Source organism: Rhinatrema bivittatum, chromosome 7 (genome assembly GCF_901001135.1).
Source record: "Rhinatrema bivittatum chromosome 7, aRhiBiv1.1, whole genome shotgun sequence".
Taxonomy (NCBI): Eukaryota; Metazoa; Chordata; class Amphibia; order Gymnophiona; family Rhinatrematidae; genus Rhinatrema; species Rhinatrema bivittatum.
In genome coordinates this window covers 94733818-94750925 of record NC_042621.1, presented here as the reverse complement: position 1 = coordinate 94750925, position 17108 = coordinate 94733818, and the positions used below count along the sequence as shown (strand labels likewise).

Below are 17108 nucleotides of genomic sequence, written 5' to 3'. Positions count from 1 at the left end.
TCTGGACAGTGACTGAATACAGACCTCACAAAGACTCTTGGGTTTAAAGACACATTTCAGCTTGGTTGACTCAAGTGCCTCTTCGCTGGATTATAGCATTGTAAGCCCTCAAAAGAGAGAATCACTTCTTAATTTAAAGCTTTCTTCTGACTGTATGGAATCCAACTGCCCTCAAAACCCTCGACAGCAGCCAGGGCCGGATTTACACCTCACCCGCCCCTAGGCACAAGATTTTCAGTGCCGGCTACGCCACTGAAATTTCCCATTAGGCCCAGTAGGTGTGTGCCCTGGGCACACACCTACTGGGCCTAATGGGAAATTCAGCCCTGGCAGCAGCACCCAGCTCTGCCACTAAGGCAGAGAAGTCATCAGGGGAGTGAACAAGAGCTCTCGTGGAATATGCAAGTCCCAAATCATGAACAGAATATCCTTTTATTAGAAAGTGAGTTTTGCCTTTTGGTGAGGTATTGGTTACATAGGATTCAGTTTGTAGAATGCTGCTTACTACTTACATTGCAATAAAATATTACCTCATAGTGATCCAAGTTATCTGACACCCCTGCCCCTGAAGGAAATATATCACTTACCTGAGCTGATCTAGATTTTCACACTTGGCTAGGACCTCTAAACAATCTGTTTCCATGAGACATCCTGCAAAATCTAATCTAATCAGGCTTCTACCATGGTTAATAACAAACACGAGAGCCATAATGTCCACTGGAGTTATCCTGAAATTTCTGAATTCGTATTTGAATTTCAAATTGCTGCCCACTTGGAGGGCTAGTTCGAGATCCTGTGTTTCATACGTGCAATGGCATAGCTCGATTATTTTCGGCCCAGTGAGGTCCATTGCTGCTAGCTTCTTCAGTGACTGCAGAACAGCTGCTTGTTTATTTGTTACCCAGGCCTCACTCTGTTCTGCCAGGTGAGTGAGAAATACCCTGCATTCCTTGGAGGAGAGGCCGGACAAGAAGATATGGAAACTGTCTGTGAACCAGGTTTTTGTTTTGCTCCTGAAAGTCCACTTTGACTTCAGAGAAAGATTACTCTTCAGGGAAGCGCTGCTCACAGACTTATTTATCATCAGGTACAGTGTAGCGAAAAACTCTTGCAGGCTGAGGTGCACAAATGCATAACCAGTCTCCTGGCTGCTGCCTAGCTTTTTCACGTCAAAGACAGACATCAAGCCATGCATGGAAGCAAACTCCTTCACCTGCTCTGAGATATCTCCCACATAAAATACAATCTTCTTCTCTTTGAGTCCTTTTCGTGCCAGATCACACAAGTCAAAAATTGCAAGTCTATACTTGTTCAGCTGCATTTCTTCACTTTGCACGGAAGATAAATTTTGCTGCCTGCTTATGAATATCATAAGCATTTTGACATAGAACTGAGTTATTGTGTCTGGCAGCTCCACGCAAGGCAAGCCCTTGGATAACATATATTCCAGACAGATACAAACGATATAACACAGTGCAGGAACAAAGCACATCCTCATCAGTTTAGCATTGTTCTTCAGATGGGCTATGGCTTGTTCTTTCAAAGAGCTTTTGAGGAAAAAATGGCTTGCATATTCCTTAACTTTGTCCTGATCAAATCCCAACACTTCTGCAACCATGTCTACTGTAGTGAAGGTATGGTCAGGTAATTTCTTAGGTCTACAGGTCACCATTACAGTGCATCCACTGAGCAGCCTTCCATGATACAAACTTGCAAAGATTTCTGCTATGGACAGGGGTTTGTGGAGATCAGAGGGCGTGCGGGAAGAGCTGGCAGACAGGCTACCCACAAACTCATCGAGCCCATCAAATATAACCAAAACCCGATGAGCATTCTCGAGAATGTAATGAAACGCCTCATCGGGACTCACTTCTGGCTGGAGAAACAAGTCAAAGAAAAGCTCCTTTACAGTTACTTTCCTATTTATTAAATTCAGCTGCCTGAATTCAAACAGGAAGGCAAACTGAAACTGAGGTAAGGATCCATGTGCCCACACATGGCAGATTCTGTGCATTAACATAGACTTTCCTGTGCCAGGTTTTCCCACCATAAAAATAACTCTAGTATTGGAGACAGCGGCATTTTCAAAGAGGTTTGGAATTTCCATGACAGTGTCTGCACACTCTTCTGCCTCTGACGACCCTGCCTCATCTTTTGATTTCTCCACTTTTTCCTTCGATTTGGAAGTCTTTGTCTGCTTGATCTGTAAGTTAACAAAGACTTGGTTGAAGGTCAGTTGCTTCAATTGTCCTTGCTCTCTTTTGCTTTCATATTTGTGCAGTGCTGAATTGATCATTTGGCATCTGTACCTTTCACCTGAATCTGTTGGCGACAGAGAGTGTTATCAGCATAATGCAAGGATAATGCACAATACCTCATGGCTATCATCATACTAATAATAGCATTTGAAATGCTTGCTGTAGTATTTCGGCAAAATGCAAACTCGCTTATGTCGTCTCAAAAAAAAAGTGTTAAACCTTGAAAGGCATTTAAAGCAGCACTATCACACTTTTCCCTCTATTTACAATTGTAAACACAGCAAGGAATCACATTTTTATTATTTTTTTTTTTAAACAACAGACCTGGACCATCACATTTCAAACCCCCAGAAAGAAGCATGATATTGTTTCACTGACGTGAAGGCATGAAAATCAATGCAAACAAGAAAGAAAGAATAAATGATGTTATCAGTGCTAGGACTACAGTGTGCTTTGGTGTTGAAATCATAGATAGCCCCCGGCAAGAAACACTGTGCCACCTTGAAGAAACTCCAGCAGCCCCTGCAGAGAATGGAAAAGGGAAAGGCAGTCTTGGAAGCTCTGGATTGAGAAACGGGAGATAATAATTGCATGTGGCACGTAAGCCTAGCAAGTAAGCAAGTGCTAGCTGGACCCAAGGGGGTGAGTGAATGAGGGGAGCTGGTCGGTGAGCTGTCCATTTCAGGAGCTCTCGGAAGTCGGCACAAGCATCAGTCTGGCCTACGTTTCCTAATGAGTTTGTGCTTTCTGTACCTTGTTGCCTTACTTTCATTTTATATTCTATATCTAGGTCCCAGGCAGTGATGCCAAGAAATAGAACTGCAGTGGTTTTTATACTAATTAAGTTAATGGATTTGGTATTGGCAGTGGTATTGCTCTCTTGTATTTACCAGTGGCTCTGATAACAAAGAGCTTCTCAGAGCTGACAATTAAGACTGTTTGGAATTCATTGTTAGGCTTTGTTCTGCTGAACAAAACATATCCATGCTGTACTTAATGATCGGCTAATTGAAACCAAGGAACAGGATGAAAAGATATCATAGCTGTTAAGACATTCTCAATTAAGATTGCCAGGGTCCCTGCTTAAAGTGGTACCGTGCTGGCCTTTAAAAGTTTTAAACAATGAAGTCCAAAACTGCTACCACAAAAATATAAATAAAAAAATGGAAGTACAAAATATACACTGCTCTTCACAAAATGATGATTGCTAAATACAATTTTTAATTACCAATTTTCACACTCTTAAATATGATCATTTTTATTGTTGAAATCTTAAAATGGGTATCATAGAGGAAAGTGCATGCATTGCCATAAGCGCTATTGTATATGCGTCAGTTCAATTCTAATTAATTACCCACAGTCACATTCTTTTACAGTGTTTTGAAAAATGCTTGGTGCAGACGTATTTAGTGATAAAATTCCCAAAACAAACTACAAAAAATAAAATGGGTCACCACAGTAATATTTGGAAAGAGAAAAATAAATTTCATTTACAAAGTGAAAACTCAAGTTTTTATGATAATTCAATAAATAAATACTTGCTAAGGTAAAAATGAAACCAGCCATAACAAATTATGGGGGTCATTTACCAAGCGGATCGCACGCGATAAGGGATGTTTTGCATGCGAAAAGTCCCTTATCACGTGTGATACCAAGATGGGGGCGGAGTCGGGACGGCGTCAGCCCCAGAAAAGGAGGAGTCGGGGCGGCACCGGGGCTGACAGTGCGAAGACTGCGCCGACAGCAAAAGGTAAGCACCTTTATCACTGTCAGTTTCGCACTGAATAACTACACCTTTTATGGTGTAGTTATTTGGCGAGACGCCAGCAGTGATTGAACCATGGAGGTGCGATCCAGTGGCGTAGCCACGGGTGGGCCTGGGTGGGCAGGTGCCCACCCAACTTAGACCCAGGCCCACCCAACTGGCACCGGAACTGCAAGGCTGTCGCGGGATCCCATCCCCGCGACAGCGAACAAGAGAACCCACGCCTGGCGCGCCATCACGGCACACATGGGGAAGCGCTGCTGCGGCCGTATGGCCAACCGGTCTTCCTGTTCGGGGGGGGAGCGGAAGCGCCGCGCGCAGCTTCCGCTTTCTCCCCCCAAGGCAGGAAGATCAGCTGCCTCTCCTGCTGCCACCGGCCTCCTGCTATCTTCGGGGGTCGGGCCGTACTGCCCGCCGATCTTCCTGTTTGGGGGGGGGAGGGAGGAAGTGGACGTTATGCGCTGCGCTTCCGCTCCCCCCCCCCCACAGGAAGTTCGGCGGGCAGTACGGCCCGACGCCCGAAGATAGCAGGAGTCCGGTGGCAGCAGGAGAGGCAGCTGATCTTCCTGCTCTGGGGGAGAAAGCGGAAGCTGTGCACGTGCTTGAATGTGTATGTGTGGATGAGAATGGGAGTGTGTGTGGGTGAAAACTGGAGCCTGGGTGTGTATGTGGGTGAGATTGGAAGCTTGAATATGTGGGTGAATGGGAGCTCGAATGTGTGTATGTGTGGTTTAGAATGGGAGCCTGGGTTTGTGGGTGGGTGAGAATGGGAGCTTGAATATGTGGATAAGAATGGGTGCTTGAATGTGTGTATGTGTGGGTGAGAATAGGACCTTAAATGTGTATATGTATGGATGAGAATGGGAGCTTGAATATGTGTGGGTGAGACTGGGAGCATGGGTTTGTGGGTGAGAATGGGAGTCTGGGTTTATGTGTGTGGGTGAGAATGGGTGCCTGGATGTGCGTCTGTGTGTGCATAAGAATATAAGCCTGGGGAGGGGTGAGAAAGTGAGAACTTGTATGTGTGTCTGCAGAGAATGTGAGCTTGTGGGGGGGGGGGGGGAGAGCATATGAGAGTGACAGCTTGAGTGTGTGAGAGGGAGTCTGTGAGAGAAAGCGTGTATGTGTGTGTGTGTGTGTGTGTGTGTGTATGTGTGTGTGTGTGTGTGTGGAAGGGAAGAAGACAGTAATAGAAGAAAGACACTGCAAAGGAATTAGGAAATGAGCTATAAGGGAAAAAATGGGAAAAAGAGACCAGGACCAACTGATTAGAAAAATACAAAGATCAGACAACAAAGGTAAAAATATATATCTATATTTTGAGATGTTAGCAATTTAAATATAAGCAACACAACCGCTCTCTCAAAATTTATGGACAGGTAGGAGCCGTGTATAAAATCGTAATAATAAGAAGGCTAAAGTACCACAAATCACCGTGAATTATGTTTGTATCATTAAGTAAACCTCATACTTAGGCGTAGATGTGAATGCTATGCTGCATAATTTGGCATTATTTATCAGTAAAAAAACAACTAGTAGACCTGCATGCCTACAGCCCACCCATGTTAACCTTGTGCCCACCCAAAAAATCAATTCTGGCTACGCCACTGGCGCGATCACTGCTGGCTATCGCGGGACCACCTTCCCGTTTCTCCCCCTGCCCCCCATTACCGCGGGATTCAGGGAGCCCTGCGACGTTGGTAAATGTAGACCTATATCAAAGATAAAAAATCCAGATGAATTCCATAAACCTGACAACAGGTATCGTTTCAGCACTCTGTGCCTACTTTGGGGGTTATATTCACAGAATCATTCTCAGCGAATTGAAGACTGTGTCATAAATGTGCACCATTCTGCACATTTATTTTTCAAAATAACACAATATTTTTTGCAAATTATTCTGCATTTCAGTGCAATGAGGGTCCCTGGCAACTTGGCTCATCTGCCAGCAGCGTCAATTGATGCTGGCAGATGAGCCAAGCTGGCGGGGAATGCTGCAGTTGTTGCTAACCTCTCCACCTGAGTCTGTCCCCCTTACCCCTCCCCTCTGTTCCTCTCCCTTCTCTCTCTCTCCCTCTTCTCCTGCTCTCTTTTTCCCCCTCTTCTCCTTTCCCCCTTCTTTCTCTCTTTCCCCCTTCCCTAACAGGGCCCAGGAGGAAGCTAAACCATGGGGCATGCTATAGGGAAAATGATTAACGTGTTCTTTTATTTCTCTTCTGCGCTGTCATCTTTACCAATAAAAATAGAGATTTCATGGATAAACATACAACAGATTTTTCACTGGGGACGATGTGGGGGATCCTCTACGCTGGGCTACTTTTGGAAAATCGTTTCTCAGAAGGAGGCTCAAACCGGCTGGGAGCTGTGTTTGTGGCGACTGAAGTGCGAGCGAGAGCTGCGCACCCCGCTGCTGGAGGCTGCGTGCTGCTGCCCGGACCTGCCCTGGGGCCACGTGTACCTGAAGGAGCCCTTCGCTCGTAATCTGCTACGGAACTGGTGCGGGGCTGGAGAGGAAATGGGTTTTGGGGATCACTTGTAATTTTTCATTGCAGGTACCGTGCTGCGATGCGATGCCCCCGGCATGCTTCTGGTTTATTTTTAATCCTTTTCCGGCGCGAGAGGAAAGCACGAGGCAACGGCAACGGTGCGAAGAAGGGCAGTGAGGGAGGAGATCTGCGTGGCATCGATGAAATTTGCACGGTGGCGATGAAATCTGCGTGGCAGCGGTGAATTCTAAGAAATCTGCGACGTGAGGGAGGAAATCTGCGCGAAGGAGGAATTCTGCATAAATTCTGCATTCCGTAGTAGCACAGAATTCCCCCAAGAGTACATTATGAATGAGCCCACTGAAGACTTAAAAATTAAAAAAAAATATTAAAAATCATCCATCATATATCTGCCGTGATACCCAGGCAAAAATCAAAGGTGTACTCATTTATCAGTCCAGAGAAAAACAGGCCATTCTACTCATGAATTCCAACTCAATAGAGCAAGTGGTTATACTCTATAAATCCATTCCTGTTGCTATTTAAGAAGTCAAAATTAATGCTATCCACCACGCCAAGTCTGTAAAAAAATGTTTAAAGTCGAAACAATGGAATTGTCTTAACAAACTACTACAATTCCATTGAGATTAAATGAATGGATAATGGGTTGCTTTAGTAACCACTTGGAAGATTTACAGGGTGAATGCCTGTGCTATTGAAAATGCTCTCATTTAGGTTCCATTATTCTTTGTATTGTGTGTGAACACATCAGCTGTTACATTCTGCTATGACATTAAAGAAGGTTCTTATTGACAGTTATCAAAAATATTCTATATAAAATGTTGCTCCCCATATACCAATGTATGAACATCATATATTAGAAGCCAATGTAGTCTTAATGCCTAATGCTCTTATTGAAAAAACTTGGAAAACCTCATAACATTCAATATTAACTTACTTTAAAACAGCCGTGACACCACTTTTTTCAGCATTACCTCTTTCATGCTTATTTTTTTCTTTTTTTTTTTGTGTGTATTGGCTTGTTTTTTGAGCGTTAACTTACAGCCTATTTGTTGGCAAAAGGCTGTGAAATTGTAATCATTGGTTTCCAAGCTAAATCGATGTAAACTTGAGCATTTTAAATTGCTTTTAGTTATTTTAACTTTTAAAGATTTTAAAGACACTGACACTTATCATTAACAGGAGAGAGCAGCATTTCTGAATCGCCCAACCCGACACGGCTCGTGTTTTGTACACTTCTTCGGGGGTGGCTTTTAAATTGTGCTGTTTTCAAGTATCATTAACAGAAGTGCTGCTCTCTCCTGTTAATGATAAGTGCCAGTGTCTTTAAAATCTTTAAAAGTTAAAATAACTAAAAGCAATTTAAAATGCTCAAGTTTATATCGATTTAGCTTGGAAACCAATGATTACAATTTCACAGCCTTTTGCCAACAAATAGGCTGTAAGTTAACGCTCAAAAAACAAGCCAATACACACACAAAAAAAAAAAAAGAAAAAAAAGAAGCGTGAAAGAGGTAACGCTGAAAAAAGTGGTGTCACGGCTCTTTTAAAGTGAGTTAATATTGAATGTTATGAGGTTTTCCAAGTTTTTTCAATAAGAGCATTAAGCATTAAGACATCGGCTTCTAATATATTATGTTCATACATTGTTATATTTACAATTATACATCATATTGTTGCGGTTCATAATTATTTTGCTCCCCATATACCAGCATAACACCTGGAACTTTTGAGTTGTGGTCACCCTGAGATTGCTATTGATTAGTGGGGGCATGGGGGAGGGGGGGGAGGGGAGGTAAGAGGAAGGAATATTACATATCATAGAAACATCGAAATGTGATGGCCTATCTAGCCTACCCATCCAAACCGACTACTCAGCTCTACAATCCCTACCACTTCTTCAGAGATCCCCTGTGTTATCCCATGCTTTCTTGAACTTCAGATACTATCCTTGACATCACCACTTCCACAGGGAGGCTGTTCCATTCATGTACCACCCCCCTCTGAAAAAAAATATTTCCTTAGATGAATCTAATAAAGGGAAATAATAATGGGAGTAATAATGGAAGATTGCAATTACCCCAATATTGACTGGGTAAATGTAACATCAGGACATGCTAGAAATATAAAGTACCTGGATGGGATAAATGACTACTTCATGGAGTAATTGGTTTAGGAACCGAAGAAAGAGGGAGCTATTTTAGATCTAATTCTTATTGGAATAAATAATTTGGTGAGAGAGGTAACAGTGGTGGGGCTACTTAGCAATAGAGATCATAAGATCAAATTTGAATTAATGACTGGAAGGGGGACAATAAGTAAATCTATGGTTCTAGCATGAAACTTTCAAAAGGGGAACTTTGATAAAATGACAAGTGGATGGTGATGCATATAGGGAAAATAACCCTTGCTGTAGTTACACAATGTTAGGTTCTATCTTAGGAGCTACCACCCAGGAAAAAGATCTGGACATCATAGTGGATAATACAGTGAAATTGTTAGATCAGTGTGCTGTGGCAGTTAAAAAAGCAAACAGAATATCAGGAATTATTAGGAAGGGAATAGCAAATAAAACGGTGGATGTCATAATGCCTCTATCACTCCATGATGAGACCAATCCAGGTTACAGTACTAGCAAGTAGCCAAGCATTAAATAGATTCCATGCCACTGATGCCAGTAATAAGCAGTCAACAGTTTAGGGATTTCTCCACCAGGAAATTTTCCAAACCATTTTTAAACCCAGCTATACTAATTGCCTTAACAACATCCTCTGGCAATGAATTCCAAAGTTTAATTGTACATGTTATGAAGCAAGTTTCTTTGGATGTGCTGTAAAGCAAGTATCCTTCGGTGTGCTCTGAGGCCAGTTCCTCCTTGGAAGAGGAATATATGATTGACAACTTCAACTAGCAGTCCTCATGGGCATACTGTGAAGCTGTATAGCAAGTTTGAATATGCTGTGAAAAAGTTCTTTGGGAATATATAGTTGGCAATTATAACCAGCAGTCCTTGCGTTTAAGGCACACTTATCCGGAGGAATTGAGCACTGTAACCAGCAAGTATTTAATTGAAGATGCCAAGGATATATGGATTCTGAAAACACATGTTTTATTGTTCCCATGACATTTGTCTTGTGTGGAAATCTGTTAAGATATTTATTGCAATTGTAAAAATTGTTTTGTGGGGGTAGTCATGGGCATGTATTTTATTGGGTAGGTATGAATAGGGTAAAGGTATGTATGAATGGGGTGAGTTTGTGAATGGGATATGTTTATGTGAATGAGTAATTAAGAGATGTTGTTTCATTAGTTGAGGGAGTAGACTGTGTATTACCTGTTGAAACCTTTATAGGATAACATTTGTGGAATAAATAAAAGGTTGTATTTTCTCTAATGGGGTGATTTATTTTGATAAAAGGTTATTAGTGAGCTGGGTAAAGACAAGTGGGCGGCCTGTATAGGGTATTTACATTGAATTTACAACAGGCGTTGGGCGGTTGTTTCAGACAGGAAACAAAAAAAGGGTATGAAGATGCTTGCTCCTGGGGCCAGGCTTAGCGCACAGCTTCTGCCATACAACCTTTACTATCTGGGATTTAACAAATCAAATACCAAACATACTGAGAGACAGGCAAAGCAATTGAGTTCAAACACTTGTAGGAACATAAGGCCTGGACAGACAGGCACAGCAATCAAGGTCAAACCCTTGTAGGGACATAAGGCCTAGATGGACAGGCACAGCATTCGAGGAAAGAGTCAATCCCACGTAGGGACATAAGGCCTGGATGGACAGGCAAAGCAATCGAGGTCAAACACTTGTAGGAACATGAGGCCTGGATGGACAGGCACAGCATTCAAGGACAGAGGTGAAACCCAAGTAGGGACATAAGGCCTGGACGAACAGGCACAGCAATCGAGGACAGAGTCAATCCCACTTAGGGACATAAGGCCTGGACGGACAGGCAAAGCAATCGAAGTCAAACCCTTGTAGGGACATAAGGCCTGGACGAACAGGCACAGCAATACAGGACAGAGTCAATCCCACCTAAGGACATAAGGCCTGGATGGACAGGCATAGCAATAGAGGATTTCCTTTGTGCAGGTATGTTGTGGTTTGACCTGTCACTTCTTCCTGAACTGGTTCACTGCCAGAAGAAAATGGCATCTTTTTCATTTCTGAAAGATAATTCAACAGAGGATGCTTTTAGAGCAGTAGAGACTGCCATTTGTGAAGCAAGAACTGAGCTGGAGATTATTTTTGAATACCCAGAAGCTATTAACTGTACTTATGCACTTCAGCTGATCACAAAGGAATAGGAAGAGCTCTCAGCAATAAGGAAACCGCTACTCAAGTAAAAATCTACAATATCAACCTATGTTGACTTTGTGGTTTACACAGTGCCTCTGTAAACAATGGGAACAGAGAGGATGAACTAGAGTACACCTACCACCAGTTTTCAATAGTACTAGAAACATTACTGTTGGCAAGGTCTTGAGAAACATTGAGCATATGAAATATGAAAGCTCCAAATATCTTAAGTCAGCTTTTTATGTTCTTACATTCCAAATGTGGACGGACAGGCACAGCGTTTCAGGTCAGGCCCTTGTAGGGACGTACGGCCTGGACAGTGGATGGACAGGCACAGCGTTTCAGGTCAGGTACATGTGCTGCAGTGCTTATATTATCTGGAGCATAGGAGGCAGTTGGAGCTGCTGCAAGGCTTTCAATTGCTTTTATTCATCTTGCCATTCACAGGGAAAATTTGGAAATCTAAGCAAAGGCAGTTTTTCTTTCAAAAACACTAGCTTTTCCATCAACTCTGATGCCAGCCTTGAGCAGTGAGGGCTCATGATATCCCCTGTCATTGAAAAGACACGTTCACTGGGCACACTGGTTGGTGGACATGGCAGATATTGCTGAGCCACTTTGGCTAGATGTGGCCAGACAGTGGACTTGTGTGCCCAATATGCCAGCGGATCTGTCTGCATGTTCTCTGTGGGCTCTGAGAGATACCGTGTCACTGACAGCTGTTCTGGTGTCTCCTTTGCTTGGGTGGGCTGAGAGTCACTCATACCAGCTGCTTTCTCTCTCACCTGTCACACAACAGATGAATCTTTATGGGCAACATGCCTTTGGCATTCTGAAGTGGAGGAGGAAGTACTATCTGTCACTGACAGAGTGCTGCTCCTGCTTGGGCTAGCAGCACAACTCTTTGAAGTGCCCGCTGTTTCCACCTCTGCTTCACGCCTAATCTGTCTCTGTCAATGGCGCTCCTGTTCACGGACTTTTGCTAACAGCAGGTCCTTCACCAATAAGAGACAATCATACTGTAGGGCGAGTTTCCCTTTCACACGGGGATCACAGACTGTGGCAAGCATGTATGTGTTCTGTGCTGTTAAAGGCCTTAATCTCTCTTCCACCTGCTGCTGCAAAACGTCCAGACAATGCAGCACCTCAACTGTCATTCCCTCTTCCTGTTTAAAGGCCTCCAAATGTTCATCCAGGAGATTAACTATAGGGATGATGTCTGCCAAGGTGGCACTTCTGGAACTCAGCTTCTCCATGACATCCTTGAAGGGCTGCAGGATTTTTACCAGCTGACTCATGACTAACCAATCATGATGCCCTAGGGGATTCTGCACACCTATGTCCATTGTACCAGAAAGTTCATGAAGGGGTGTCTGCAGCTCCACTAACCTCTCAAGCATCATAAAGGTGGAATTCCACTGGGTGGCAATGTCTTGAATGAGACGCTTGTGAGGCATCTCCAAATCAGTCTGCTTTTGTCAGAGAACCTGCCCCGCCTTCACACTTCTGTGGAAGTGCGCTGCTATGTTCCTGCACTTCTGTATTAACCTATGCAGGTATTCATTCTCTTTGTCATTGGAATCCAACCCCAGAGCTGACTTCACTACCAGGTGCAGAGTGCATGCAAAACATCGGATGTTCTTAAAGTGCCCGTCGTTTATTGCCTTAACCATGTTTGCACCATTGTCTGTGACAAAGAACCCTGCCTGAGGATTCCTGTCTCGCTGGTGTAGTTGCCACCCCACCAGCATCTGTCTGATGCATGCTAGAATATTGGCTGTGGTATGGGCCTGGTCAGTCAGGTGGGTGTGCAGTAAACCCCACCTCCACCCTGATACTTGTTCAGTAATAGAGCTGCTGGCTGCCCCTGCCTCAGCCAGGTCCCATCAGTGTGCTGTCAGGGAGAGGTAAGAGTGTGCAGCATTCATGGTGGTCCAGATATCGCAGGTGAAATGCACTCTCCCCTCTGCCTTAGCTAGCAGTACTTGCATGCGACTGCAACACTGCTTGTACAGGCTGGGGATGACCTTTCTGCTAAATGTGGTTCTGGAGGGGACTTTGTAATTTGGAACTACGACCTTCAGAAAATGCTTGAAACCCACATTCTCCACTAACTGCAAGGGCTGGTCAGCAAGGGCAATCATTCCCCCAATGTTCCTCGTTACAACTTTTGAGGCTGCCTGCCTCCTACCCCGGGATAGCATTACTGCACTCCACCCCATTTCCTCCATGGTGGGTTGTCGCTTCTGCCACATGTCAGGGGGTTGCTGGCCTGCCACCTGACTGCTAGAAGGGGATGAGGGCGTGGGCTGACTCTGCTGCTTTTGAACCACTTTACGCTGCTTGGAAGGAGGTCTCCTGACTGGTACTGCCACCATCCCCAGATGGCAGTAACCTTGTTGGGTGTTGCCTCTTCATATGATGCGTCATGCCAAACTTAGATAGATGTCCCATTTGCTTGCCTCTGCTAATATCCCTGCCACAGTAATTACATTGAGCAAAACGCGGGTCATCCGTCAATTTAAAGTGGTTCCAGATCACAGATGTCTTTCGTGATCCTCTCTTCTCTAAAGCCTTGGTGGTGGATGCTGGCACTGGAGCTGAAATAGTGGGTGCACCCTGAGAAGCAATGCCAGGAGCCTCAGTCACCCTCTGTGCCTGCGCTGACTGCTCTTCCTCCTCCTCCTCCTCATCAGTTTCATCTCTTCCCTGCTGCTCTGAAGTGGAGGCTAAGACAGGACTAACTGATCCTCCTAAAGCTTTGTCAGTTATTACTTCTTCCGTTTCAGATGAGAATCCCACACAAGATGATTCTTCATCTGAATCAGAAGCAAACAGTGACTGCGCTACATTGTCAATGCTAAGTCCCCCTGCTGTTTCTGTCCCCCTGCTGCTTTTGGGTGTCGACATTTTGTCTGGCATGACTCAGGCTCCCCTTCCCTCACCTCCAAAACTACAGGGCCAGAAACAGGTGGTGGCGATGGCGATGCATCATGGTCAGATTTCATTTTTTTCTGGATGGAACTGACTGCCCCTACAAAGAGTTTAGATTGTGACAGGTGCCTTTTTAACTTTAATGGAGAGTGGCACTAGTGTCTTTTGAAGTGTCTCCTCTGCCAGTCCCAATCACTCGACTACATCTAGCTTTCCCTGACATTATGGATTTAATGTCACTGCCTAGTGCCTACTGGCTGCTCACTGACACAGTGCCTTGCTATGCAGTAATGTAATGTGTGTGGTGTGCACACACACGCAGCTTGCTTGTAGGCACAAAAGAGGCAAACTGGGGATTTCACTGCACAGACCATCCCAATAACAAAGTTCAATCTGTTAAACTACCCACTGCCCAATGTCACAGTGCCTTGCTATGCACTAATGTAACATGTGTGGTGTGCGCACACATGCAGCTTGCTTGTAAGCACAAAAGAGGCAGAGTGGGGATTTCACTGCACAGACCGTCCCAATAACAAAGTTCAATCTGTTAAACTACCCACTGCCCACTGTCACAGTGCCTTGTTATGCACTAATGTAACATGTGTGGTGTGCACACACACGCAGCTTGCTTGTAAGCACAAAAGAGGCGGATTGGGAATTTCACTGCACAGACCATCCCAATAATAAAGTTCAGTCTGTTAAACTACCCACTGCCCATTGTCACGGTGCCTTGCTATGCAGTAATGTAACGTGTGTGGTGTGCACACACAGAGCTTGCTTGTAAGCACAAAAGAGGCGGACTGGGGATTTCACTGTACAGACCGCCCCAATAAAGTTCAGTCTGTTAAACTACCCACTGCAGCCCAGTGCACAGAGAGACTGAGTGAGTTGAATTAAAGAAACTCAGTTTAAAAAAGTTGAAATTGTTGGCACAGCAGGAAAATCCATGAAATATACTTTCCAATGCAAATTCTAGCAAAATTGAATATATCTCTCCCAGCCACAACACCCAAATCATGGTTGCTTGCAGCCTAGCCCATAGGGTGAATGAAAAAAAATGGCACTGCTAGCAGCTTCTCTCCCTGGCACAGAGAGACCGTCTCAGATCACCTAAATAATAAACTGCTTAAAACACAAACAGGGCTAGCTAGCTCTCAGTGCAGCCTCCTTCCACAAAGCCCATCTCCCCACACCACCCCTGCAAAGAAAGTGCGTGGCACGCCTCGTGCTGAAGTATATATAGTGCTGGGTCATCAGAAAAACGTCACCGAGCACTGAATGACAGCGCAATTGGCTGCATTCAGTGCATTTCACAAAATGCAAGGGCTGATATGCTGCATTCCGGTATCCGTGCCAACCTGTCCAACCCTTTCCTCTGAGTCACTGATGACTCAGAGGAAAGGGCTGGTTTTTGCTCTGGATAGTGGATACAGCGAAATGGCGTCCTTTGATTGCAAATGGCGGCAAAGAAAAGTGTTCACGCCATGCGTCGCACAACGGATTAAACGGATGATAAGTTATATTCGTGGGGAGTCACCATGCGTTTCGCCTCCCCACTAATATAACGAATAGGGACATATATGTTGCGGATTGCCGATACGGCGAAAACGAATGCACACCTCTACCTCTTACTGGTCGCGGACCATGACCCTGGCACGCCTGAAGGAGTGGACGAGAGAGAATACCTGGAAGGCGGGTCCTGTAGTCAAGGATAAGACAGCATGGACAACTTGACTGAAGGCTTAGGCATCAGGAATAAGCGAGGACTGACATCAGCAACAGAAGACACAGGGACCATCGAGAGACCAGGAACATGGAACGAAGAATACAGAGGAGCTCCCACGAAAAACGAAGAACATGAAGGCCTTGAAATAGCAAAGAATGGAAAAGAAAGAACTCCAGGAGCAAACAACACCTTGCAAAGGCCCAGAGGAACTGCCAGGGAAGCCTTTTTATGGGGCTGCAGGAATGATGTCATCAGGAGGGGCCACGGGGCTTTTCCCGCCACGGTCCCTTTAAATCTCTGGCTGAGGCGCACACCTAAGGAGATGCCGCGCAGGAACGGCAAGTCAGCAGCATTCAGGCCACAAAGACGAGCAAGGCCGGTGGAGTCCCATAGCCGCACAGTGGGAAGCGTTGGGGTCGGTGGAGCGAGAGACCGAGCCGGCATCAGGGGAAGGGAGGCGAGAGAGCCGCCCGCGGGCCTATCCCACGGCGGTATTCACAACATAATTTTTCAGAGTAAAAATTTACAGAAACACTGCCCTAAAGAATGCCTTCCCCTACTGCAGGTAAAAGTATTCGTGCATTAGCGGCATGTATATACTTTCACCTATACGGCTTTCATAAAGTCCATGCCCACGGGGGAAAGCACCGTTTTACCCATGGAAACAGCTTAGAAAATGACCCTCCCCGCGCACACCTATATAAGGTGAATTTTGAAAGCCCGGCGCACGCATGAATTAGGGGATGCGCAAACAAGTCGGGCTCGTGCGCGCTGACCGTATTATATAATGCGCCCAGATACGCATGCACATGCTGCGGCTCGCACATCTCAAAACCTCTCAAACGGGGGCAGGGCGTGGGCGTGTCGAGGTCTGGCAAAGAGAGGCGTGCGTGAAATACTTACGCGCCCCAGCGCGTGCCAAAGTCCCCTGCCGCGTAGTTTTGCTTCTGCTACGGACGACGTGTAAGTTAGGAAAGAAAAAGATCGAGTTATTTTGGAGGGGTTTAAAGTGTCTGGGGGCAAGTGGGTGGAGGGGGTCTGAAGGATCTAGCTGTTAACCGGGCGAACTGGTGGACCAATTGGTAAACTGGCAATGGTGTTGGCATGCACCCCTTTTAAAATCCCCCGACTTACACGGTGGAGACAGGATTTGCGTGCCCGTGCGTGCGCCCTATTAAAATTCGGCGCGAATGTGCATGTGGCCAGGCAAGCTGTAAAACGACCGCATCCCTGGGCGCGGGCCGATGCACACGCGTGCCGGTTTGAAAGTTACCGTCCCTGTGTAAGTAGTTTAGAGAATGAGGTACCAAGTCGCTGTCGTTTCGCTTCTTTGCCAGTTGCGGCTGAGTTGCTTGTAGGTGGAGGATGATGCTGTTCAAACTCTGAAAGCCAAATAAAAACAACCAATCAAACTGCAGAATGTCCAGCTCTTGATGTACGTGGATAACACGTACTTTCATTCTGTTTGCAAACAAATTACTGTATATGCAACAATAATTCAATTCCAGTTCACTGCATTACATACAAGTTTCAACAGTTATTTTTATGTGATTCATATTTTGTTTTTGTTTTCATTTAAAATATAAATTTTTTTTTTTTTTGCAATGGT

General features: G+C 44.9%; 1 protein-coding gene across 1 annotated transcript in view; it reads right to left on the bottom strand.

Moving 5' to 3' along the window:
- Positions 1-16875, bottom strand: part of LOC115095272 (protein NLRC5-like) — a 243503-nt gene extending 226628 nt beyond the window's left edge. Inside the window, exons 1-2 of the mRNA XM_029608725.1 lie at positions 16807-16875; positions 588-2322 (exon numbers count right to left, since the gene is read on the bottom strand). Coding sequence (XP_029464585.1) covers positions 588-2296 — 1709 coding nt within the window. The 5' untranslated portion in view covers positions 2297-2322; positions 16807-16875. The remainder of the gene's footprint in view (positions 1-587; positions 2323-16806) is intronic.
- Between the last annotated feature and the right edge of the window lie 233 nt (positions 16876-17108).